Here is a 27,013-nt window from a genome sequence, read left to right on the forward strand (position 1 = left end):
CCTCACTCCCCGCCAATGTGAGTTTCCTCTTCCCCCTCTCTGATACTTGCTGCTGTCCGGGGTCCCGGCTGTACCGAGGTGCCAAGGAAACAGCGCGTGGCCACTGTAGCTGGACTGTTTCTGGGACCACGGTACCTAGCCCTACTGCGGTCCCCTCTCCTGTGCCAAGGCTGCCACCGAGCATCATCTGTGCCAAACGAGAGCGCGGAGCTGAGAGCACTTGGTGACGGTCCCCCCGTCCCCCTGCTCGGGGCGCAGGGCTTGGCTGGCTCTGTCCCGGCGTCCCGCGTGGTGCTGCGCCGGCATCTCCCCGTGCCGGCTGCCAGGCAGACCCCAAGCAGGAGGGAAGGGGGAGCCTCGGGCGGGAGCTTTCTTGTTCAGATGTGTTGAGTTTGCATTGCTGCTTTTTTTAATACATATATATAGATAGCTAGGTCAACTCCATAAGGGTTTTCTCTGCCCATTTCGGGTTTCTGGGAGTGGTTCATCCTGCCTTTCAGGGGCTCCGTTCAGCCATACGAACATCATGCCTGTGAGAACATAGTATGTGTGTAGCACAAGTTCAGGTGCAAAAGCAGAGCCAAGTGTGAGCAGAGCTGTGGTTTTTCACTAGTGTTTGAGTTCAACCTTAGGGATTTTCACAGAGGAGAAATGCACGTGTATATATTTTTCTACAGGGAAGATGAATCCAGGAGATGTTTGTGGGCGTTACAGTGTGGCTGGGAGGAGCATGAGGCTATCTGCTTGGTGGTTTGGTTTTTAAATGCTGTATTTTTTTAAAAACTTTGGACTTCCATCAGGAGAATTTTTATATTTCTTACCTCTGTCGGCCTATTCTGCCTCTTGCCAGTTTTTCCCGGGAGGGCCTTTCGGAGCGGGAGGCACCGCTGACCCAACGTGGCTCCGCACGGCTCGGAAGCGCCTCTCCCGCCACGGCAGGCGCCTTCCCGCTCCAGCCGACGCCAAGAAACCCCCGTGCCAAAAGGGTCCCCCGGCAATCCCGGGCTTTTATTTTACAGAGAATCCGCCCCCGACTTGAAACGGGGCCTCTGCAGGCGCCGTCGCGGGGTGCTCGGTGCCCCGCGTCTCGCGGGCCGGGGGGCAGCGCTGGGCTCTGTGAGGGGGCACGGGAAGGGCCCCGGCGGGTTTTAACTTATCGACCAGTTGGAGCAGGTGGGACAGACGCCTTTGCCCTCCGCTGCTCCCCGGTGAGTCCGACACGCAAACCCTGGTGGACACTGATGGAGCGAGAAGACAGGTCAGCGCGCAGACGCGGGCTGCTTGGTTTCTCTCAGTTTCAATGAGACCTGAATGTTTTTTAGTGTTTTTTTTTCTTTTTTTTCTTTTTGTATCTTTTCTTTTTTTTTTTTTTTTTTTGTAATGTCAGTATTGAGAGAATAAATATAGTATTTTAAAAATTACAGCCCGCTGGCACGTGTCATTGCGAGTGACATTGGCGCAGCCAAGGATGGACACGGAAGGGATGCAGATCCTCCCCCTCCGCCCCGGTGCTGCCCTTTGCGTCGCAGCCTCCCGGATCATCCCGGCCGGAGCTCCTGGCCCAGCGCGAGAGGCTCCCCAGGGCAGGGAGCGCTGCAGGGACAAGCAGGGAGGCGGGATCCAGCAGCAAGGGTGCCTGTGGGGGCGAGCGCCGCCACCACATCGCAACGAGGCAGCAACGGAGCTGGGGAAGGGCTGTCCCTGCGCGGGCACTGGGGACACCTCACCGGGGCACCGTGTCCCATCGAGGGCCCCAGGGTGCGGGTGACGCTGGGAATGGAGGGCTGGAGGCGGTGGTCAGAGGCTGGCCAGGATGCGGCCGGAGCTGAGCCAGCACCGGGGCAGCCCCATGGGGCTGGCGGTGCCCGTGGGGCAGGGATGTATGTGGGGCGGGAATACCCCTGGTGCAAGGGATGTTCAAAGGGTGGGGGTGTCCGTAGAGAGGGGGTGCCTGTGGGGCAGAGATCCAAGGGACAGGGATGTCCACAGGGCAAGAGAGCCATGGGAGAGGGATGTGCACAGGGCAGGACATCCACAGGACAGAGATGTCCACAGCGCAGAGATATCCATGGGACGGGGATGTTCACGGGGCAGGACATCCACGGGACAGGGATGCCCGTATCACAGGGATATCCACGGGACAGAGATGTCCACAGCGCAGGGATATCCACGGGACAGGGACGCGCACAGGGCGGCTGCACGAGGTCCAGCCTGGGTGTGGGGACAGGAGCGCGGCCGCCGCCTGCCCTCTGCTGGCAGGTGAGTGCCGGTCCCGGGGATTTTCAGAGTGCTGCAGCAGGGCCCCAAGGCCCTGAGCCACAAACCAGCCCCTAATCCCCAGCCTCAGGCTGTGGAGCCCCGCCAGCGGCTGCGCTGGGCCTTGGGGGCTGCTGGGGCTGCGCTGCCCCTTTATGCTGCTCTTGAGCGGGAAACAAGTCGAGGGGAGCTGCATAGACACACGTAGCCATTTATTTCCCCCTTGGCCAGCTGAAAGCAAACAGGTTAAACCTAAAACAACTGCTGGCCTCTCCTGGAGCTGCACACCAGAAGAAATTATTAATAAAATTAGCAGAATAAAAATTTTAAATAGAGCATGCTCTGTAGGCTGTAGGGCTCTGAGGCTGTAGGGCTGGGCCCAGGACTGTCTCTCTGGGGCCGCGTGGTGCAGGCAGGTGCTGAAGGCTGCCGCGATGCCAGGGCTGGGCACAGCTGCCCGCGGCTAGAGCAGCCCCTGCAGGAACGGGCAGGGGAAGGAGTCAGGGGCTCCCTCAGACACTGCCCTGTGCAGAAGCCGTCGCCCTCCTCAGGCAGGCTGGGAAACGGATATGAGGGCTCCCCGTCCATGGGTTCCACACGCTGCTCCCCCCCTACTTCCCTCCCCGGTCCCGCTCAGGACTGCTCGAGCAGGGGCTGATGCGCAGGCAGCACCACAGAGCACAGGGAGGGCTGGTCGAGCTCCCCCGGGACAGGGAGCAAGAAACCAGCAGCGGCCAGAGGCAGAGCGAGCCGGTGCGCAGGTTCGAGAGGGGCCAGAGCTGCCACAGCCCGGCTGGCAGGACGCCGGTGTCCCAGGGCCTCTGCTCTCCCTCCCTCTTCTCAGCCCCTGAGGCCTTGACTCGCGCGGCCTGGAGGTGCCTCTCACACCACTGAGGAGGTGCCTCACAGCTCTCACGCACACGTGGCCTGACGGCGCCTCACGCACGAGCAAGAGCAGCCCCAGCAGCCATGGAGGCTGCCAGGTCCCTGCTGGCTGCACAGAGGAGGCAGAGCTGGTTCGAGCACCTCCAGCTGCGCTCCTGCCGCAGGGAAAACCGCCGCTTCCCAGGGGGTTCGGGAGCCCCTCGCAGCTGCAGGCACGTGCAGAGAGCGGAGCAGCAGCGCTGACCCTGCCCGCACAAACGGGCAGCTTTTTCTCACGTGACTTCATGGTGTGAGGACAGGGCAAGAACTCCCCAGCAGCACCTCGGGCAGCCCCTAAAACCAGGGAGCCCCACATCCCACAGGCAGCTCTGGGGGAGCTGTGGCGCTTCACACGTTTCCTCAGGCTTTTGGCATTTCTCCCGCTCGCTCCCCAACCCAGGCCCAGGGAAGGAGCCCTCGTGCCCTGCTGCTTCCCTCCTCCTGCAAGCGGGAGACTTCCCTCTCCCACTCCCCCTAGTCCTCCCTACAGGTTTAGCTGCTTCCATGGAGCCCATCTCCATCTACTCATCCGCACAGCCCAGGCCCTGGGCACTTCATGTAGGGATGAGGCTGCTGCGCAGGAGGGGCCTCCAGAGGCACCAGGGCGCTCTCCTTGCCCCCTCACGCTGCAGCTCTCATGAGGCCTCAGTTCACAGAGCCCTTCCCCAGTCCAACAGGGCACCTCCCAGCCAGGCCCCTCGGCTCAGAGCACAGCTGCCCCTTGCTCTCAGGAGCAGCCCCACTGCTTCCTGCTTAGGGGCTCCCTTTTGCCCGTTAGTCCCTCCATTACAGCAGATCTCCCCCTGCCCACTTGCACAAACCCAGTACCCCTAACACAGCCCCAAGGCGCGTAATGCAGAGCCCAGTCAGACAGGACCCTCCCCAAGCACAAGGCACTCGGCTTGCAGGAAGGAGAGGCCAGGTCAGGCTTGGCCAAGCGGCTCTGCAGGGCCACATGGGCACCCCGTGCCCAGCTCGCTGTGGAGGACGGGCTCACGTGCTGGGTTCACACGCGCTGGCAAGGACGAGCAGCAAGTGCCCAGGGGAAGCCACCATCATCGCTGCAGTGCCGTTCACAGCAGCGACGCAGCGCTGGGCACACTGGCTCCTGCTGGCCCTCAACCCTCCCCCCGTGTTACCCCACAAATGGGAGGCACAAGCACAGGCACCCAGGGCCCCTGCCTGTCCCCAGGGATTCAGGACAGCGCTGGCCCCAGGCAAGGGGGACAGCGCAACCACGAGCCATCAGATACAGGCTTCTCTCCTGCACAGCACCAAGACGCACAGCTGTGGCACATTTCACAAAACAGAGAAGTATGAAGAAACTGAGGAAAGAGGAGGTACAAAAACCACCATCAAAACCTGGTTTGCACAGGGGCAGCCAGAGGGGAAGGCAAGGAGGTCAGCAGAAATCCTTCATCAGGAACCCAAGGACTCAGGAGAATTGTTTCGGCTGAACGGGACCCTGATCTTTCAGCAGAGCCTGAGGATCATCAAACTGCCACCCCAGGAGGCTCCGCTCTTCCCAGCCCCGCTCAGGCTGTGCCGTAGCGGAGCCAGGCGCAGCCCCAGCACCCTCATGCTCTGTACTCAGGCAGGATAGAAGAAACTGCCGTTGCTGGAGTAGGGTACCCACCTGCAGGAGTCCAACAGCCCCCTGGGGAGGGCACCAGGCTCAAAGGGCACGGAGGAATTTGGGCTACGCTGCTCCGCAGCAGCCAAAGAGGCAGGAGACAGGGCAGCTCATGGCTCTGTTGGAGAAGGATCACGAGGTACCTGCCCCAGGCAGCAGTGCTCTCCTCTCTGGGACCTGCTGCCAAATACAGGAGGGGAAACAGGCTGCCAAGCAAGTACCTTTCTTGGGTTAACATGAACCTAAAAAGCTAAGAATGAAGAACAGTCTCATTAACCAGAGAGCTTTCACAAAGGAACGGCCAGGGCCTGGCTAGAGTTTTGTGGGATTTTTATTTTTTTTTTTATTATTTTTGTGGGGGTTTTTTATACAGGCTAGCGTTGTACCCTTTGCTAAAGCTGCTGATTCTGCCACATAAACTAGAACAGAAATTTCTCAGAAATTAAGTCGGTTTCCCTCCTGGTTAATGCACTGTCTGCCTCCCAACTGAACATCGGTGTGGATTTGTGTTTGCAGAAAACATTCCCTGTACAAAGTCTGACACGCAGCTACACTGGTTCTGACTGAGGAATGAAGAAGCCGAGAGTCCACTGAACATTGGATTTTCCCTGTACAACGTGGCCTGATTTGGAGTTTGGTCCACCGAGGACAGCGAGTTAACCATAGAGATCGTCATCGTTGTCTTCACTGTACACGTTGCCCCCGCTGCCACCTCCCGTGCCTTGGCTGGGACCGGCGCCTCCCTGGTTACCCGATGGGAACCTGCAGTGCAGAGGGGGAGAGAAGAGATGCTGTTCAGACGCCTCCTCGCAGCTCGGCGCGCTTCCCTCCCTCCCCACTGGCACTCAGGCACCCGCTAGGGCAGACTAGGGGGATTGGGCAGGTCACGCTAAAGGTTTGCATCGCTGCCACGTGATTAAAGGGAAAGGGCTCCTCAACACTGGTGGCTGCTCCGTTAGTGCTCCTGAAGGCCACGAGTGGCCTGCAGCACAGCTCGGGGCAACGAGAAGGGGAAAAGCGATGGGAGAGGCGACTGCTCCGCAGCATCCAGCTGGGGAACTGCCCTCCACACGCTGCTCTCAAGGCCGAGCCAGGCTGCCCTCTCTCCATCCCGCCCGGCTACCTGAAGCTGCCGAAGCCACGGCTCTGCTGAAGGGTCTGTGCAAACATCTCGTATTTCCTGATGTCGTTGTCGCTGACGGAGCGGCGAGCAAAGCGCATGGCCTCCTCAAAGTGATCTCTACGGATCTCGGGAACCGGGTCGTCCTCCTCCACTTCCTGTGTGGGACAGAGGGGCCAGGTGAGCCGCTTTCCTGAGCTCTGCAGCCAGGCACCTGCCCACAGCCTCCCTCGGGGCCAGGATGCTCCGAGGGCAGCCGAGGCAGGGGCTGGGCAGGACGCTGCAGCGCACACTGCGTCACAGCCGCTGAAGGAGCCGCTGCTCCTTCTGAGCGAGGCCAACAACGAGGCACCCGAGCGGGGCCCTCCACAGAGGAGGCCCAAGTGCTGCAGCTCAGCGCTCTGCACCAGGAGCCCCCCCGGAGCCTGCTGGCACGGGGGTGGCTGCCCCTGCGGGCTCGCGGAGCTGCACTCACCATGGCAGAAGGGTTGGTTTGCCTCTCGCGCTCTCGCCGGATCTCGCTCTCGATGGACTCGCGGATGGCCAGTTTGCAGGCACGCTGGCAAATCTCTGTCAGGTCAGCTCCTGAGAAGCCGTTGGTCATCTTAGCTAGGAAATCCAGGTCGACATCCTAGGGAAAAAATAAAATCCAGGAGGTTTGTCCTTTTTACCTTACATTCCCAGGTGACAAAGAGGTGCCTTTACGTCCCCGTGCTACCAAGGTATCACCTTAATGCCGCCCTATTTTAGAAAATGAGCTTTGAAGGCCCTTGTCACTCCACACAGCAGCAGGCCACACTCCTCACGTGTTCAAGAAGACTCCGTTAAGAGCCACGAGTGCCTCTGCACTGCTCGTGTTCAAGGGGAAGCGAGCTGGGCTCAGGGTGCTACGCACCCACGTGCCACGGGAAACAGCGGCAGGCTCTAGTGCCCCGGAGTCGCTAGCTCAGGAGGTACCTGCAGGCGCACTTTGTACCACCAGCGAGAGGTCCTTCTGCCACCCCAAGCAGCAACACCTCAGAGAGAAGCACAGGGCACAGGCGTGTGGACGAAGGGACACAACACAGAAACAGGACCAACAACCCTCCTCCTTCAACCGATGCACTAGTGCCATGACCTCCTTTCAAGCTTTCCTCCCTGACAGTGCCTGAAAAGGTAAGTCTGACATAAAAGAGCCTGAGCTCTGGCCTGACATTCTGCTCTTCTCTGATTAACAGCACTGTCAGATGTGTTCTCATCTGTTCCCCAGGAAAGGGACATGGCTCTGGCCCGTGATAAAGCTCCTATTATTACCTATTTAGGGTGATGATTTCTCTTCAGCTTCTATTTTCCTTCCCTGCTTTCAACCTCTACTTTTATTTTAAAGTACAAGAATCTTCCATAACACACCAGGTCAAGGCTTTCCGGTTCCCGCACCAGGAGAACTCTACTACATGATTAAGACTTGCTGTGCTACTTCATGTGTGGGCACACACAGTAACTGTGTGTCACTGTCACCCGGTTTCACCACTATCCAGATTTACAGCTCAAGCCTCCCTCCCATCTCTTCACTTCCATCATTCAGGCTGAAAGATTCCCAGCTCTGTACTGCGTGGATTGATCACCAGCCCTTTGCTTTGTCACAGGCTTGTGGGGAGCATTTGAAACACGCACCAACCTCAAGTCAACCACAGCCAGGGCACAGCTCCTACCTTGGCAACCGGTGATTTCCTCAGGTTGGCTTTCAGAATAGCCACCCGGGACTTCTCGTCAGGCAGGGGGATGTAGATGAGCTGATCCAGGCGGCCGGGGCGCAGGATGGCCGGGTCAATGATGTCCGGCCTGTTGGTGGCACCGATGATGAAGACGTTCTTCTTGGTGGACATGCCGTCCATCTCTGTCAGAATCTGGTTAATGACACGGTCTGCAGCACCGCCGCCGTCTCCGATGTTCCCACCTCGGGCCTTTGCAATGGAGTCCAGCTCATCGAAGAAGAGCACACAAGGGGCAGCTTGGCGAGCCTGCAAGGAGCAAAGACGCACAATTCCTGCACAGAAGTACCACCAAATGAGAAGGACACCCATCTCACACTAAGCCTGCTATAAAAGCAGCTCCAAGGAGTACTAGAGTGCTGCTACCTCATGGACAGTTTGGAGAAGCTGCTCTGGAATAACATCCTGCCTTACAAAGTCCTGTGTTTCCCCAAAACGGGGAGCACTGTGAACCAAACAGAAAGGTGGTAACTCCAGCACCTAGAGGCAGAGCCAAAGCCACTTCGCCTGGACCAGAGCTGCCCCTGCAAGATCTAGGGCTGTCAGTTGGCTGTTTAAGCAGGCAAGTATCAGTGATCAAGACAGACACATCAAAAGCGAGGGGGGATCCAGTCACTGCCTTCAACTACCTAATGGGTGGTTATGGGAAAGAGGGAGCCAGATTCTTCTTCCAGGTGCAGTGAGAGGATGAGATGCAACTGGCACAAACTACTGCAAGGGAAATTCCAGTTAGAAATACAGAAAGAAAGAATTTTTCACAAAGAAGAATCTCAAACACATGTACACCAGTCAAAACAGGTAGAGGATTCTCCATCCTTAGCACATGCTCAAAACTAAACTATACAAGATCCTGACCTAACTTCCAGGTTATCCCAGCTCTGGCCAAACAGTGGGACTGGATGGCCTCTGAAGCTCCCTTCCAAACAAATTATTCTTTCTCCTTCCAACTTTCCTCTCATAGCATCTTTTCTGGTCATAAGAATAAAGATTCCCAAGCTGATCCACACAGGTACCTTCTGGAACAGGAGCAGGCAGTGGGAGTGCACTCCTCCTCAAGACAAGTTTATTGCAGTACAATAATTTTTAGGACATTTTGCAGGTCTGCAAAAGGTGATGGCTCATGAGGTTTCAGGACACATTTTCAGGGATTTGGAGGATAGCTGCCCCATCCTAATCTCACCCCACTGCTAAAACACTTAAATATTTAACAACAATGCAAAAAGTCGAAGGAAGAAAACTTTTTAGAGTTATGTTGCCAAAAGGATTAATTTCTTAACATCAGGAAAGCAGTGTGCAGTCACAGAAGAGATCAGGAAACACTAGAGAACAAACAGGAACAAGGCCAGTAAGTTAGTCTCAGCAGAGTCATCTTCTGGGGCATATGGGCACAAACAGAGCACGGGGAACAGAAAGGGCGCTCACCTTGTCAAAGATCTCGCGCACGTTGGCTTCGGACTCGCCAAACCACATGGTGAGCAGCTCCGGCCCCTTGATGGAAATGAAGTTTGCCTGGCATTCATTGGCAATGGCTTTGGCCAGCAGTGTCTTCCCACAGCCAGGGGGCCCATAGAACAGAACCCCTTTGGATGGAGTCATGCCAAATTTGAGGAACTTGTCTGGGTGCTCCACAGGATACTGAAAGAAAGAAGGGTCTTGGAATGAGCCGAAAATAATTGCACCTTGCCCTGTACCCGAACAAATGCCCAAGATTTATGATGGGTTAAATACAAAATTCTGCCTCTGGGAGCTACTGTAGTACTCAAATGAGTACTGCCTTGAAAAGTACCACAGGTGAATTGTAAAGCTGCTTTAAACATTCAATTTACCAACTATCATTTTCAGTAGTTTCCTAGCACACTTAACCCCTGCTGAGCAGCTTCACTCTACCCTGCAGAAGGGAAAGGGAACAGCTAATTATCTCATCTATTCAGCTCTGCTCCCCAGAGACAGCCAAGGTGTCTTTGAGGTGGGCACGTATCCCCAGCAACAAGGTCAGAGCTAGGTGATAGTTTTAATACCAGAAAATTGGACTGACTAAGAAAGAAGAGATTATTTTATTCATAGATAGGGTGTTTCTACAGCAGTAACTGAAACTTTAAGCAAATCATTCTTGACAGTATGCCCCAGCCTCTCCCTTCATGGAAGGCTTCCCAAATGCTTCTCACTCGTGTTAACACTGATGGAAAGCCCTTCACAGGGTCTCTAGAAAAAGCTGCATTCACTTTCTAAAACTACTTAACAGAACTCTTTGCAGTGTCCCCACTGATGGGCTCCATGCAAAGCAGCAAGAGCACTGTTCCAACCACTCCTGCGTGTAGCGGAACGCCTGTGAAGGAGGTCAGTGCAGATCCAACCGACAACAGCTGGACGTTACCTTCCTGCACCGGCACCCTGCCCTATTCACTGAGAGCAGACACCAGGGAATTTTCACTCCATGGCCAGCAAATACCATCAGAACTCTGAAATTACCCTATTCCTAACCCAAACAGGAATCTTAAAAGGTTCTGCTTTTTATTATTATAGCCTAACTGGGCAAAGATGTGTGAGAAGCTCTCACCTGTACAAGCTCCTGGAGTTCTCTCTTTACATCTTCTAGACCACCAATATCTTCCCAAGTAACCTGGGGCACCTCCACCACAGTCTCCCGAAGAGCAGAAGGATTGCTCTGGCTCAGAGCCCACTACCATGGGAAGAGAAGGCATTACATGAGTTCTGACATGCTGTGGTGCTGTGTTCCAGACATGCAATTGGGCATTACACCTAAAAAACAGCAGCTCTCCTTCCTTACCCTGAAGTCATCCATGGTCACAGCCAAAGAGTTCATCACCTCGGCGTCAATGGTTTCATCTTCTAGGTCTATGAGATCCATCTTCTTTCTGATAGCCTGAAGAGCAGCTTCTGAGCAAAGAGCAGCCAAGTCAGCACCAACATGGCCATGGGTCTCATTTGCCACCTGAAAGCAGAGCATCAGCCATGATTCACAGGGACACAAGCGATCTGCAAGGGCAACTCGTCTTCTGGTCACTCACTCAAGGGTATAATAAACCCTGGGGGACAGGAAGATCAGTGCTCTGATTAAAGACAAATGCTACCACCCATTTACGAGCAGAGACACCTCTGTTGTATCCGAGAACAAAGCTGCAAGTGGAATTCATACAGGGTACAGAAAGACTATCCCCGGAGGACTGAAGAACTTAATTCAGGACAGAGATGACAGGAATCGTCCACTTTATGTGTGCTCCAGTCTCACCATGATGCACACCTAACTCTGTAGCTTTTTTCAGACTTGCTTTTTATTTATTTATTAATGAGAAGACAAGCAAAAAAAACCCAGAAAGGCAGTGCCAAGGCACTTCCAGGCTAGACAGATGCTTGTTTCACTGAGAAATGCTATTTTAACCAGTGCATGAGGACTTTTGGTGACTTAAACTGGTTGAAGGAAGCCCAGAAACCACACGTTCACCAGTTTCATGCCCTCTTAAACGAACTGCTTCTTTTCCACGATCAAAGCATAACACTTCTACTACAAAACACAGCATAAGGAGCTTCTGTTTGCCGGACAAACTTTCCCAACTGCAAGTTACTCACCTGTTCCAGGTCCACATCATCAGCCAGTTTCATATTTTTTGTGTGGATCTGCAGGATCTCCAGGCGCCCAGTGGCATCTGGGATACCAATATCTACCTCTCTGTCAAAACGACCTGGGAAGACAAATTAAGCACACATTAAATACACATTAAGCACATGTTAAGCTGCTGACTCTGAACTAAAGGGGCTGCAGTTGCTGCCTTTGTGCTGCTGAACCAGATAATGACAAATCACAGACATTATAAATCCAGAAAATGACAGAGATTTGAGTTTCTCTGCAGTGTGTATCAGCAAATTAGCAAAGTGAGATCAGAGAAGGAAGAAAGTACTTAGACACTTAGGAAAACTGAGACTATGGGCTCAACTAGAGCCCAAGAGTACAAAACACAGAGTCATTGGTTCAGTAATTGTTTTCAAGTCTCATTTATGAGAAAATTAGCTTCCCACAACCAACATACCATGAGACATTTTTTGTTCATTTCCACCTTTTCATCTTCAGCACAATTAAGTGTCTGCAAATACTGAGACACAGATTTTTCAGAACTTTATACAGTCCTCTGAGCAGTACCAAAGTGGCAAAAAGCACAAACAGCCCCAATAACTTGGGGGGTGAAAGGAAGCCTATGTGTTACTGCAGTATTATGTACAGTACCTGCCATTTGCCTCTAGTCATATTTGTGTTTTCAAATGGTCAAATGACTAGTTATATATTTAACTAGCAAGCCATTTGACTGGTCTGCTCTTTTACTCTTTATAAACTGCTCACACATTCACTCACATTGTGATGGTCTGAAAACCTGGACCTCAAGTTACTTTTATGTCTGAGAAATATAGTTTGAGAAGTTGGACACTTCAGAGCCCACTGCAACTTGAGGCATAAATACCCATTAGGTAGCCAGTTACTCCTTCAGTGCGTCTTGGACAGCCTCATGCAACAGATGCGAGCACACTGTTTGATGTCAAAGTATTTCACTATTTCTACAAGAACTGACTTAATAAAGCACAGAAATTAACACCGAAGGCTGAAAGTCTCTGAAAGTCTAGAAATAAACTCCAAACAAGCTGTGGAAAGACAAGTCAACAGTGTATGAAGCTGTTTAACATTAATTTCTGCTGAATGTTTTCAAGGCCCCCAGCATAACCTGTAAGAAAGCATCAAATACACACAAAAGACAGTAATTCTGGTTACCAAATCGCCTGAGTGCTGGGTCAATGCTGTTAGGTCTGTTGGTAGCTGCCATGACAATCACATGCGCCCTCTGTTTCAATCCATCCATTAGAGTCAACAGCTGGGACACTATGCGACGTTCCACTTCTCCATGTGTCTGTGGAGAGGCAAAGCAACAGTAGAACTACAGCACAGCACAACAGCTATCACCACACCACAACAGATGGATGTCACAACCACAAGCTATCGTGAAACATACTGATCTACATCACCCCAGGTGCTGAGTCTGCCCAAGTCTGACTGAACGGCTAAGATAAACTCTGCTTTATCCTTATGCTCAAAGGCTGAGGTCCACATCAGCCATTCCCAAAAAGGACCTAAGGCCACAGCACTTTCTTTACCTTCTCTCTCTTTGGAGCAATGGCATCCAGTTCATCAATGAAGATAATGGCAGGAGCATTCTTTTCTGCTTCTTCAAAGGCTTTCCTCAGGTTGCTCTCAGACTCACCAGCCAGCTTGCTCATGATCTCAGGACCTGCAAAGTAGAGCATGAATTCAGCATACAGTTGCATATTATTATTATTATTATTATTTTTTTAAGTAAAAAGAGCACATGGGAGTGTCTATATCTTAAGTCAAAGCAAACACCAACAAGCAAATTCTCACTAAAACAGTATCTGTACATGTAAGGATAGGATGCATTAAAATCATTCTGGTGTTCTCATTTATTCCATCAGAATTCAGTGCTAGACAGTGACCTACCTTTAGATGCCTTTTTCCCTACTCTGTTTCACACTGAAGTGAGCTCCTCTGCAATGCCACCACACACCGTTAATGCTTGTCCTGGCTTTCAAGAGAAGCAACCAAGTTCATAGTGATGAACTTTTGGGAAGGATAAAGCTGCAAGACACTGACCTTGTTTCTAACTTGCACTATGTGGTTATATATTCCCCCTCTATAACAGTCTATCAATATTTACAAGTATTTTAAAAAGTTTTTTTCCTCAGAGAATAACAAAAGGGATCCTCTACGAACATATCAGACACGAAAGGAAGGGAAACAGTTCCTGAGATCTCCTACAAGTGCTGAACACAAGTGCAGACTTAGAGATTTTTTCTCCCATGATGATAGGAGCGGTAATGAAAAAAAAGTATCTTCTAAAAGATCCAAGAAAAATAATCTGACCCTCAAGAAAGCACAGATGACTGCAGCTGACTTCAGCTAGCTGCAGAACCACTGCAGCAGGCCTGTCCTGAGAGTCTTGCATTAAAAGTAACTCACCAATTCATCCTAGCCCTGTGCTACAACACTGCCTGTGGCTCCAGGTTTGAGACTAGCAGATAAGGAATACATCACTAATTCTGACATAATTATTTTTATTATATCACAGAAGGGCAAGTCTCTAAAGAAAAGGCTGGCTCGTTAGCATGCAGTGGTCCCTTCTGCATACTTAGGAAGCATATTTCAAGGACTGCATACGCTTAAAAACAGCCCACTTGCATCCTGCACCTTGAGATCACCCCTGCAATGTGTAATACACTCCTCTGCTTTCGCCCCAGCAGGTCTATACAATCGAAACAGAGGCCTATGTAACTGAAATTAGAAAGAAAGTGTAGGTATATCCTGACTGCAGCAAAATCATTTCAGCACTGACTATAAAAGAAGACAGAAAAGCAGCGAGGAGTATTTGGAATCTGGTCCTTACTAGCCATAACCCAGCATTTATCTTATTTTCTGCAAGGGTGATACAAGGTTCCCTCACTTGCAACTAGCACCAAGGCACTCATTACAGCTTTGAGGGAGGTTCCTCCCAATCAATATTAGGAGAAGCAGAGCAGCTCTTGTGCTTTATTTGAGGGAAATAAACTCCAGTAGAGACCATCACCTCGTGCAAATGAAACAAGCTGGTAGTTATAGAAGAGGGTTCTTCACCCATATACATAGAATAATTTCACCAATTCAGTCCTAACTCTCTCTACAACACCCAGGCAGACAGACTCCAGGTCACTGCATTACAAAGGTGCCTCAAGGAGACAGCATGTCTCAAAGTCTTATCAGCTCCATTCATTATCATGAGCTACATGGATAAGTCCAAAGCAAATTTAGCCAAAGATTCGTGGCCAAAAAAAGCCACAAAACTTACCGTTAATCAGGAAGAAAAAAGCCCCAGTTTCGTTGGCCACTGCTCGGGCAATCAGTGTTTTACCAGTGCCAGGAGGTCCGTACAGCAGAATCCCACGGGGAGGCTGAGGACAAAGCCAAGGGATTTAGGAGGTGAATTAATATCTGAGTGCGTAAGTAGCTTCACAGTGAAACTGGAGAGTGTTTGATAAGGCAAACCCAAAATTCTGATGTCAGCTCATGTAACGGCTGCCATTCCAGTATTACTATCAACATCCTTCCCAGTTTGCATGACACAGAAACAAGCAGCTTGCCAATAACTGACAGTGCTGATTCAAAGCATCACTCTGCTTCACACATTTCTAGCATTTTGTTCCGTGTCTAAAGCATCAAAGGCAATAGCTTCTTAATATCAGAAAAAAAAAAAAAGGGAAGGGGGGGAAAAATAACCATGGGTTATTTATTCCTATCCCCCCATTACCTCATAATCCTCCTACACCAACAGCCTCGAGCAAAGGCCAGATGACTCACTCACAGGGTGCCCACAGGACACTTTACCTTCACCCCTATTGCCTTGAAAAGCGCAGGGTGTCGCAGGGGAAGTTCCACCATCTCTTTGATCTGAGCCAGCTGCTTCCGGCAGCCACCAATGTCATCGTAGCCCACTTCGTTCAGTGACTCTTCCTCATCCTACCAGGAAGGAAACATATTAAATATTCGAGGGAAACAACAATAATCCCTCCCAGAACACAGAAGCCTGGAATCTCTAGAGAGTAGCGCAGAATTACAAAGTGTTGGTTTAGAAAGGGGATAAGCCGTAAGTTTTGCCTGTTACCATTTACTTGCTACTCTGCAATTCCAATTTTTGAGTCTTCCTGCAGTATTCAGCACTCTTAACTCTATTTTCCCAGACATACAGTGGGGACTAGTGGCATGCATCCAGCTCCAGGCTTTTACAAGACTGAATGAAGCCCACCCTCCTTAATGATGGTGTGTGCCGAGAGGCCTGTTCCCTAGAGCTGTTAGTCCAAGACAAGCTGTGTGACCCTCAACATTCCTAACAAAGTTAAAAATGTGCAGTGAAACTCAATAGGAATTATCAGTTATGGTTTAAGGAATAAGAATACTTTAGTCTAACTGCTCAAATGGTCCTAGCTACCATACAGTTCTCATTCACAGTGTTTTCCTCTTGAATACAGTAGCTAAGATTAAGATCCAAGCACACACATAAAACCAAACTTTAACTAATATTCCCAAAACAGCTCTACGACACCCATTGATTTCACAGCTTTGCAAATCATAGAATTATAGAATATCTACTGCAAACTATTAGGCCACACTAAAATCATAAAATCACCTACGGAGGGACCTCAGGGATTTCTGTCCAAGCCCTACAAACCTGGAACTGTCTGATGTCACCAGGGCCAAAGGCTGCTCTCTCCAGACCCTACTCCAGGGTTTGACAATCCTTCAATGAAAATATTTTTCTCTTATATCTAACGGGAATTTCCCTTGAAAAATCACTTTCTTTTCTGAAGGATTGAAACTTAGTAGCACCACAAATTCTTATTATTATGGCGGAAGGGAACTTCTGAATTAAAAGATGCATCCAAGTCCATCATCAGCTATCTCAAAGCAGATGCAAAACCTGCTGTGGGCAAACCATCACATCACCTCAGAAAACCTAAGCATTAATATTATCTCAGCACCTGAGATCAGGACAGTGGAACCACGCTTCTCCACCTAACTTCAAGAGCTCATATCCTGAAACCAAAGGTTTCTAATCATCACATTCAACAAGCAAAACGCCAAACCAGGAACTGCAAACACTGCCCTCTCCAGGGCTATCACAGAAACAGGCATTTTTGGGGGATGAAGTGGATTTGGTGGGGAGCTGCACAGCAGGATTCGCTCACCTCTCGCTTGATGGGCTCTCCCTCGCAGTGGATCACAGTGTCCGGAGCCACTATGCAGTAAGGACTTGGATCTGTCTCCACCACTTTGAACTCCACTGCACGCATCCCTCCACGCACCAAGAAGATGTCGCCTGTAAAAATGCCACATTTCAGTGACCTGCTGCAACTGGCATCTGTGAAATGTCAAACTTTGCACTACCAGCAGTCTCAGAAGACAGAAAGTAGGTTACGCAAGCATATGCTGCTGGTGTTCTACCACTAGTCTGTGCTTTATTAAAAAGCTGCACACACAGTGACTACCAGAGCACTGTGTGGCTCTGTAATGGGTGAAGTTCTCAAATTTCATCCAGAACAAAACAAACAGCAAAGAAGAGAATAGAATTCTCTGCCTTGATACCAAACAATGTTGAAGGCAAGGAATCAAGCCCAGCTTCCATGCATTTTCAATTTAACTCTTTTGCAACTTCTCTTTTTTTTTTAAAGGAGATAAAAAAAATCCTAAAAATAGTTCAGGTAGAGCTTAAGAAAACAAAAATTTTCAAGTTGTATTGCAATTGAGTTTGAGTCATCTACCTGGTCACAGACTGGCAAGCAGGCAGCCTTAATAAAGGAACTAAGTATATGGGCCAAGGCTAAAGTGCCAACGTCTCTATTTTCTCTGTCTCCTTTAATAAGCAGCTACTGAATTAAAGGAGAGCTGCCTGCTTCCAGTGGGCAGCAGAGACACAGTAGAAAATGAAATCTCAAATGAAAGTCACAAGTGAGATAGGAGAAACCAAAGCCAAGACTGAAATCATAAGTTGCCATTAATAAAATAAAATCCCAAACCATCTCATGTGAATTCCAGTGCCCTGTGCTGGTAGGAGGTAACTGCTGGCTGTCTCCCTTGACAGAAGGGCACTCTAACAACTCTATGCTTTTGTTACCATTGTATCAAAGATACGACTTCCAGGCAGCTGTTCCAGCCTGCATGAAGCCAGGTAAAGGGAAGTTCAGCCCTGGATGTCCTAGTCTTCTGTCTGCTGCACTCTTCATCTCCTGGCTCTTTTGGGCTAAAGCAGTTTGAGAACTTCAACTCCTAATTATACTTTGTTAGGATCTATTTGTTCCAGTAGAAGTGCTACAAGCACAACTCTAAAAAGCACACCTGGCTATCCTACACACTCCTAGTTATTAATTGAATTACACTCAGGAAGTGAATCATAGAATCATAAAACGCTTAAGGTTGGAAGGGACCTCTAGAGGTCATCTAGTCCAACCCCCCTGCACACACAGGGTCACCTAGAGCACGTGGCACAGGACTGCATCCAAGCGGGTTTTGAAGATCGCCAGAGAAGGAGACTCCACAACCTCTCTGGGCAGCCTGTTCCAGGGCTCTGTCACCCTCACTGTTAAGAAATTTTTCCTTAAGTTCCTGTGGAACTTTTGATGCTTTAGTTTCTGGCCACTACCTCTAGTTCTGTCAGTGACCACCACTGAAAAGAGACCAGCCCCATCATCCTCACAGCCTCCCTTGAGGTACTTATAGACACTGATTAGATCCCCTCTCAGCCTTCTCTTCTCCAGGCTGAACAGTCCCAGTTCCCTCAGCCTCTCCTCATAGGGCAGGTGTTCCAGGCCCCTGATGATCCCTGTAGCCCTGCGCTGGACTCTCTCCAGCAGCTCCACATCCCTCTTGTACTGTGGAGCCCAGAACTGGACACAGTACTCCAGACGCAGCCTCACCAGGGCTGAGTAGAGGAGCAGGATCACCTCCCTCGACCTGCTGGAGACGCTCTTAATGCACTCCTGGATCCCACTGGCCTTCTTGGCTACAAGGGCTTACTCAGGGTGCCAGCCGGTATATCTGAACAACTGACAGAGGCAAACACCCAGATTTTGTTTTGCATTCTGCCTGAGCCTTTTATGACACTCTCCCATCCTATGTTACAAAAACAGTCAAAGGAACAACAAGAACAAAACAAAACAAAAAAACAAAACAAAACAAACAAACAAAAACAGGAGAACCGTCAGGATGCCATATCAGCAGCAGATACCATCATTTTCTCTGAAGGCCAGGAGAAATTAAACCAGCACCAGCAGAGTCCTGTTCTGCAGACACCAGTGTCATGCTACACAGAGAGCTGTGCACGGCTCCAGAGCTTCTCTTTAACCAGTCTAGGACTAGACCAGAACCAGTGTCACAAGGAACTCTGCAGCAGGTGCCATTACCTTTCCTGATGGGTCTGTATGCTTCCAAGAAGTACGGTTTGAGGTAGACCTCAAACAGATTTCCTGTAATCCCCTCAACTGTGTCATCAATCGGCAGCACATGGATACGTTTGCCATACTTCACATCTGGGCAAGGCTGGATGCTGCAACAGAAGAAAACTCTAGTTAGCTGCATCACACTGGTCTGGCACCTCAGCTGGGAAGGACATGGGATATCTCTTCCCAACGAGCAAGGACCCTCCAAAGCCTTGGTAAGACCTCCTGCCCGTTTGAGATCCAAGGCAGCACACATCCCTGTGGCAGAACTAGTCTTCATGCTCTACATTTTCCTTCATTCCCCTCAGCACTCTCCACAACTGCTGGAGATTCATACTCCTTTTCCTACATCCAGTTCTTCTGCAGCCTCCCTCTCCCCACCAGGACAACGTTTACAAGTTGACTAATGCATCCCAAACAGCTTAATGCATCCTGAACAGTTGGGAAAGTCACCAGCGACCTTTTGTTTCTACAAGAAGCTTTTGTTGGACCAATTGTTAGAGATAGGAAGCTGGGAGAAATTCTTCTTCATCTCTCTCTTCTATAATAGCCCCCCTGCTGCCCCTGCTTATGAGCAAAGGCTTTCAGTACCAGTCATTGGTAAGCAGCTTGCAGTTAAGATACCTGTCAATCTCACTTTGCAAAGGCTCCCCTTCCTCCTTTCCTATTAAAAACACTTCAGTTATTATATTACAGTGTGGGACAGCAAATTATTGTAGCAATATTTCAGAGTAGCAAATTGCTGCAAGGAGGCAAAAACCTCAAACCAGCTTTGCCAGCCAAAAAAAAAGTTTGCAGAGAACTACAACCAAGTGTGCTCCTTCTCATACATTACTTTGTTAGACACTTTTAAGAGAGCTTTTTAGCACATTCTCTCCTGAGAGCAAAGGACGGTAAGAAAAGACAGACCACTTCATAAGGAAAACAGCTGAGAGATCACAAGCACAAAGTGATTAAAGCACGAGCCTGTGTTTTGGCAGAGGACAAGCCATGGAAATAAATACAGTAAGTAATTAGATATCAGCAAGGAAAATCTTGAGGGTATGGGGGTACAAAAGATACCTGACCCTTGTAATACAGTTAAGGAAATTGGTATCACACCTGGAAGGCTCTGAACCACTACACAGTCCCAGCAGAGGAGAGCACACTAGAAATGTCACACTAGAAATGACTCCAACAGTAACCAGTTCAATGAGTCTGACAGTAACCAGTTCACAGCAGTTTAAAGTAAGAATCTACCTTTATTTTAAACCCACAAACATAGCCAGTCTGTCTCAAAACACTATTCTATTCCAGGTACACTAGTGTTTAAAACTGGAATTTTCTAGTGGTAGAAATAGAGGCGCAACAGCCTCATTCATCTGCTCTATAAAGCTCACATGAAATGTATTTTGCATTTAAAGATTTTTCTTCATTTCACCCTAGGAATTCTGGGCACCAATTTTCCCAAAACATATGGAAGATTTCAGATTAGTAAAATATTCAGAGGGAAAGTCTTCTATGAAACAGAATTTCCACATGTAAGGAACGCTCACAAGTCAATTACACCCAGCTTCCACACAGAACAAAGCCTGTCTCCCATGAAGAACATTCCTGTTGATTTAAGATGTGTCCTTCAGTCTTTTCCCACTACTGCCTGCAAGTGTTCCAAAACAAAATTCCTATGATACTTTTGCAATTAGTAATTACCTGTATTAATAACTTTATAACAGAAATTGGAATACATAAATTCTTTGGGGGATATTTTGTCTTGGTATTTGACTGCTTGCTACCTGGCTTTGTCACTCATTTCTAGCAAGTTTTAACTTCTGCTCGTCACAGGGCAGTTGGGTGCTTGAGGTAAAGGCATTTTAAGATCAGTCACAATACTGCTTAATCCTTTTTATGTTTTCAGTTTTAACAGACACGAAAAATTTGTGAGTTCATCTGAAAATGTAAATTTGGGAAGGAGAATGTGCCAATTGTTAAATAATTCAATTACTTGATTTAGTGATAGAATTTAGGTTTGTGAAAGTGCTGAAGTGATTTACAGGAAAAAATAGTATCTTTTTTTAGCATTAATCTAAATATGTACGCGTGCGACACATACAAAAGTAAACTACATTCAATCCGTGATGCAAGACACAACACACACAAAAGCCTATCTGGAAGACACAGCATTATTTCCTGTTTCTGTTACTCACTGAATCAGTTCAGACCCTGTGCAAAAATTACTTGGGCAACCCAGGGATAGGCAACTGTCGGCAAACTCATCTTCACCTGATCACATCCCCTAGGCGCACTCTCAGGTTGTTACGAACAACCCTATTCATGCGAATCTTCTCATCTGAGCAGGTATCATCTGACAGGACAATACAGACTGCTTCTCTCCTCTTCTTGCCTTTTAGCAGGACAGTGTCTCCTCTGAACAGCTGCAATTCATCCATTTTTGCCTGTAAACAACAACGACATTAGCACAAGCTTTTGACAAAGCAAAAATTCAAGTATCTGAGGAGAGCTACTTGACTTTTGAGAATTACATCTTGAAAGTGAAAGATCCTACTGCACTGGACAAGAGAGAGTCCTGAAGGCAGAATAAAGTTTCAAGTTTAGAAATCAGAATCAGAAGTTCAGAATCAGAGCACATTTTTTCATGAAACAGTGTTAGAAAACAAATAACCATCTCCCTCACTTGTAACTGCTGTAGCTTTTTATACAAACACTTAGATTCATGTCGCCAAGTTATGTTCCAAGGTAACACACAACAGCAGCAGTTTGCATGTTAGCCACATTTAAGGTTTTGCTTCGACAGCTGACGCACCTGGGACAGCGACACAACACTGTTGTCTTCATTGATGGCTTCATCAACAATTAACCGATTGGGCCTGTTCTTCTGCTTCAGAATGGCAGTCGATAAGTCATCTGCTTTAGAACTGGAGGAGAAAAAAGAACATAGGAGTTAGGGCTATACGGGGAGTCTTAGACACTGCTTCTCCCTCTTCCCTCCTGAGACCCCCTGTTTTGGTCCTAATGTCTTTGTTATCTGGTCTTTTGGGAACTACAGCCTTTGGTAAGACAAAGGAGAATATTCTTCGTGGATAACAGTTCCAGGAGTTCAAAAGAAAATGTTTTCTGAGAGTAAATACTAACTACTTTACTAGCCTCAAACGGAAATAGCCATGAAGCTGCTCGTGAAAAGAAGTGGTCAGTGAGATGTTGCTGACTGTAAGATGTTCTGCCTAAAAGAATTAGCCAGACTCATCTGAAATCACATGTAACCCCTGCCATTGTAACCATAACAAGAGTTTAAGTCTATTTGGTGTCAAATCCCAGATAAATAGGGGAATTAAAGCACAATGCTGCAGCTCCCCAGACAGGAGGAGTTGTAAGAATTTAGTCTGTCGAGATCTATTAGTTAAACCTAGCAATCCAGTAGAAATAGTCAAGTGCTCATGAAAAACAAGAGGATTTGGGGATATTGCTGTAAAACCTGCACAGAAGTCATTGCAGCTCTAGCTCAGTAAACCACAGCAGCCAATTCATTTACCTTGACCAAAAGGAGAAAAGTAAAGGGCAAGAAAATATAGGAAAGATAATTATCTCATTTCCTTCCAAGTCGAACACACCAAAAGACTTATTTGATAAAAGAAGGAAGAATTTGAATCCATCAGTTCCTGAGAAGCTCTTCAAAGTTGCACACTAGCCAAGTGCAAGAGCAAAACAAGACTTTTACTTCCCTTGTTAGATACCAGACTGTTTTCTCAAAGTAGTGCTGAAGTACCAAGGTCTAAGGTCACAACAGAAAATGATGCACAGTTTGGCTTGATTTTGACAAAAACAATGAAAATCTTCCTTTGTCCTAAGGAAGTGGCAAGCATTGGCAAACTGTGAAAGCCTTTCAGGCAAAGCTGCTGGTTGCGCACTTTGGCTTCACATAGCTCTTTTAGGCACAAAATAACCATAAGGGATCAAACCTTGACAAGAAGAGGTGGAAGAAGCAGGTAGGAGCATGCCAGCAGTGGAATGAAGCCTGTGGCAGCAGCGGTTATGTTCACTATGTCTTTAAAAATACATCATTTCAGCAAGCAGCAAGGGATGACATACATCCAACACGGTGTTACCTGTCCCTGTGACAGCCTCAAAATTGAGCTTTTGCCAAGACAGACTATGTGATACTGCCTCTCGTCTTGGACACTTAAAGAGGAACAACAACAAGCAGGCATTTAGGGCAGTCAGATTGCTTCAAAAGCGTCTCCAAGGCTCACAACAAGCCCTAGTAACATAGGTAACATGTTGCAAGTGAGAGGCAACATAATTTTAAGGGAACAGAACAATCAGTTACCAAACCTACCTTTCCAAAACTGCCCTCCTTTTTTCCTCTCTTAAAAGGAAGCTGCAACAGGTAACAAATTAATGTGCATCCATTTCTATGGGTATGTGAACCGTACAGACCGTACCCATGCACATTCCTTAAACCCAAAGGACAAAAGGAAGGCCACTGGATGCACCTACAACAGAGCTTATGAATTCCATCTTCAACCCAAATCCTTTTGCAGAGCCTCAGGTGGTCAGAAACTCCCTTCAAAAATTGGCAGAGCTATATGGCATTTTGAACCAATAAATTACCAGGCTTACAGATGTTGTAGGGGGTACAGCAGATAAAAGTAAAAAGCTACCTATAAGGAAGGTCCTTGCAACAGCAGTTGCTCCTGGACACTGGGAGTTAACTACAGCTAGATGGGAATCAGGGGACACCGGAGAGAAACTAAACTCCTGTCTTGCCTGTTCAAAGTCAGAATGTCAATCATCCCAGCACAGGGGCGGTGCATCCCAAAGCCTTTTCAGACAGAAACTGCTACCAGACTTTGGCTACACAAACTGCCATTGCGACTGAGTGGCTGCCCCTGAGGATGCAGAGATTATCCCAGACCCTAAAAACTGGCTGAGGAACCAAAACAAAAATAAACAGAAGAGGAATACGGCACCATGTGAAAACTTGTAGACCAGAATTTTCTAAACCGTAACTGGTATAGAAGTGGAAAAACAGTTCAAATAGCTTTCAAAATACAGCAATACAGCAGAGGTGTATTTGGTTCCACTAAATGTTAGGGGAAATAAAGTAATTTTAACATCGAAGAACTGTGAATCTGCAGAATTCCTCAAGTAAGAAGTGAAGTCTATATTTATGTTTTCAGCATATTACTGCACTTCAAACAACTTAAGAACTTGAATGAACTTAAATACGGCATAAAAGTTGCCAAGGAACAATACGTAAGCATCTAAATGAACAGGATGAACTTCAATTAACTCATTTGATAGTTCTGCAGCCAAAGAAACACAGATGTTAAAAAAAAATTACATGCCAGCTACCTGGGAACGTGATGTTATTTGTCATAAGAGGAGAATAGGGACTTTAATAGTCAAGCACTAGCTAGTCTTTCAGGAGCAATAATAAAATATTATCACAATTTGTCCTTATTTACTCTCTCCAGGGGGATCCCCTTACTGTAAGTGACAGGATGGAGCAAAACATGTTTGTGTATCTCAGCCACCCTCACCCAGGCTCTAGCTTCTAACCTGAGGGAAGAAGAGGCTGAACTGAAAACACAACCCGGAAAGCACATGAAGAGTGGATTTCTTTGGCCATCCTTCCTGTGCATGATACAAAGCTTCAGTGAAGGGCCACAGCAGACAGCTAACCCAGCTATTTTTTAAAGCTCTCCAATGAGTTTTCATCTATTTCTGTCAGAGAGACTCTGGTCCAAATCCTTTACATCATCATCTCTTCTACCTACTTGAGTGTTTGGTTAAGTTCCATCACACACTTTACTTTCCCTGTCCCTGATTTCTTCCACCCATTCAACAAATCAAACACAAAACGCACATTCAGAGCCACCTAAGGGTTAAAAAGAAATTCATAGCCTGCTTCAAGACTGCTGCTCAACAGAAGCCAGAAGTGAGGACAAAATCCCCAGTCCAATTAAAGGCCAAACTTGCACCTAAGATCCTGCTGTCCGTAAAACTGAAGAGAATGAGAGCTAGCCTTAAAGACCAACAACAACCCCTTCCTAGTTCCCATGCTTAGCTTCCTTCTTAAGTAAAATAGTCCTGTAGGCCCTTTGACAGTAGCGACCAGGAGAAAAACAGGATTATTTTCTACAACTTACATCCTGTGATCATTTCCTTGTGTCAGAGAATCCCTGGTTCCACATACTATAAGAGTCCAAAGGCTGGGCTGGACAGTAGGAATGAATGAGGACATAAAGTAATTTGTGATTAGTGGTTTTTCTGTACTATCAGTCTCTAGATCTCCACATAAACCAGGAAACTACATTTTTATGGGTAGTCTGTGCTAAATATACAGAAAAAAAAAAGTCATACACACACGACATGATTTCAGCTTCCCTAATGAAAGTGAACGGCCACAACTTGTGTTTGTCAGTGGGACTTCTTAATTGACTTCCTCATGAAATCACTTCCAAGACAAACCTGCCAACAGTTTCTTACTGACTTAATCCTGAACTGCCATGTTACAAGCAGAACTATTTTTGGCAGGCAGGTATTTCTGAAAAAAAAAAAAAAAAAAAAAAAAAAACACAACATAAAGTGTTTTCTCATTAAAGCAAATAAAAGAGGACTCTACCTACCGGAACAGTCCAGGAGGATCTAACCGCGAGCTCGTACCTAGCACCCGAGATGTCCAGTTCTCAAACCCTTTTCCAGGCCAGTACGTGGGGGAAAGCACAAACCCCCACAGAGGGCCATGCTCCGCTCGCCCCTGTGCTGTTACACACCGAGCTCGCGCTCCCTTCAGTAAAATGGCTGCCGATGGCACCGACCCCAAAATCCCAAACGGGTTTTTTTCCCTGTCATAGAGTAACTTTTGTTGACACCTCAGGGATGAGACCACCGCTTCCAACACAAGCTCTGCCATGGACATTAAATTCTTGGTGCATCTGGTTGAGGTTGACTCAGTAGGAGCGAACTGGTCTGAATTTCAAGAGTTGCCAAAAGAAAAGAAAAGGTAAACATAGGGCACTATGGAAAACGAGCACAGGTACAAGCCCAACAAGTCACTTCAAGTATTACTGGTCTGGAAAACTATTCTCAGGCTCGATTTTTACTGCTGTCGAGGGCCAGGGAAGCGGCCTGCGCACACGGACGGGAGCGGAGAGGCCACTATCGGCCAACTCATGTTTTTGAAGCACGTGAAAGACGATCTCCGGGCCTGGAAAGGAGAGCGGCGTGAGGCGAGAAAAAATACAGCAGCTGCCTCAGCTGCCGCCCGGCACAACATGTCTGCCCCTCCGCGCGCCGAGTCACCGCCTGGGCCTGCGGGAGCGAACGGGGACACGGCCCCGCCGGCCCCTGCCCTCCCGGCGGGCCGGGGCCCGCAGACAAAGCGCTGCCCGCGGCCGCGGCCTGGTGCCGCCGGGCGGGCGCGGGGACGGCGGGCGGCCCCGGGGCCCGGCCAGGCCGCGGCTCCCCCCACCTCCGCCATGACTCGACACTCGGCGGGGAGGCCCCGGCCCGGAGGCCCCCGCGGGGAGCGCCCCATCCCCCGCCGCGGCGCGGCCCCGCCTCCCCGGGGCCTGCATGACACAGCGGGATCCGCGGGCCCGGCGCGGCGCTGCGGGCGCGGAGGGAGGCCCGGCCCGGCCCGGCTCGGGCCCGGCACCGCCGCCGCGGCCCAAGCGCAGGCCCAGGCCGCGGCCTGCAGGGCGGCGAGCGGCAGGGCGGGCCGCACTTACTCGGATGCCGAGGCCATGGCGCGGAGGCGAGGGGCGGCGGCGGCTCCTCAGGGCTGGCGGCGGCGGCGGACGCTTCGCGCTCACTGGGGCCTCAGCGCCGACTCATCGGAAGGGGGGGAGCTCCGCCCGGCGCGCGGGCAAGCCTGCCTAGCAACAGCGTGCGGCGGCCAATGGGAAAATCCACCCTGCAGGCGGCTCAGCCAATCGGGAGGCGAAGGCCGTGGAGAAGGCGAGGCGGGGGGGGAGCGCTTTCCCTCCGCCCCCCCCTTCTTCTGCCCGCCCAATCGTCGCGAGCCAAGCGAAAAGCGCAGGAGCCAATCACAGCGCCTCTGCCGCGGGGGTTCTACCCGGCAACGCGGCGCCGGTAGCCAATGGAAAAAATCGACCAATGGGAAAATTGCGCGGATGGCCCGCCCCGCGGGCCAGCCAAAGTCGCCACGCCATTGGCCTGTGTCCGAGGAAGGAGAAAGGAGCAGCGCAGCCAATGGGGAGGCGGGAAGGCGGCTGATTGACGGCCCGGGGGGGCCCACCAGTGCGTTGAGCGCAACAGGGCTCAGCC

General features: G+C 49.3%; 1 protein-coding gene across 1 annotated transcript; it reads right to left on the bottom strand.

Annotated features, from left to right (window-relative positions):
* Positions 1-5,126: 5,126 nt before the first annotated feature.
* On the bottom strand, positions 5,127-26,492 carry LOC104567191 (transitional endoplasmic reticulum ATPase-like). The gene is made up of 17 exons (XM_088520574.1): positions 26,455-26,492; positions 21,525-21,636; positions 20,984-21,156; positions 18,689-18,831; positions 16,478-16,608; positions 15,120-15,251; positions 14,584-14,686; positions 12,842-12,975; positions 12,462-12,597; positions 11,273-11,385; positions 10,473-10,637; positions 10,242-10,364; positions 9,107-9,319; positions 7,625-7,933; positions 6,409-6,564; positions 5,937-6,091; positions 5,127-5,575 (listed from the first exon to the last, which is right to left on the bottom strand). Exons 1-17 carry the CDS (start codon positions 26,469-26,471, stop codon positions 5,470-5,472), a joined length of 2,421 nt encoding a protein of 806 aa, XP_088376700.1. The 5' UTR covers positions 26,472-26,492; the 3' UTR covers positions 5,127-5,469.
* Positions 26,493-27,013: the final 521 nt, after the last annotated feature.

The sequence above is a fragment of the Tinamus guttatus genome, unplaced genomic scaffold (genome assembly GCF_059628265.1).
Source record: "Tinamus guttatus ecotype Peru unplaced genomic scaffold, ASM5962826v1 Tinamus_guttatus_pri_ptg000092l, whole genome shotgun sequence".
Lineage (NCBI taxonomy): Eukaryota > Metazoa > Chordata > Aves > Tinamiformes > Tinamidae > Tinamus > Tinamus guttatus.

Excerpts from the sequence above, each read along its gene's own strand:
- LOC104567191 (XM_088520574.1), bottom strand. Across the intron at positions 16,609-18,688 it reads ATACAGACCCATCAGGAAAG|GCGACATCTTCTTGGTGCGT; the intron begins GTAATGGCACCT and ends GCATTTTTACAG. Across the intron at positions 12,976-14,583 it reads TTTTTTCTTCCTGATTAACG|GTCCTGAGATCATGAGCAAG; the intron begins GTAAGTTTTGTG and ends TCTACTTTGCAG.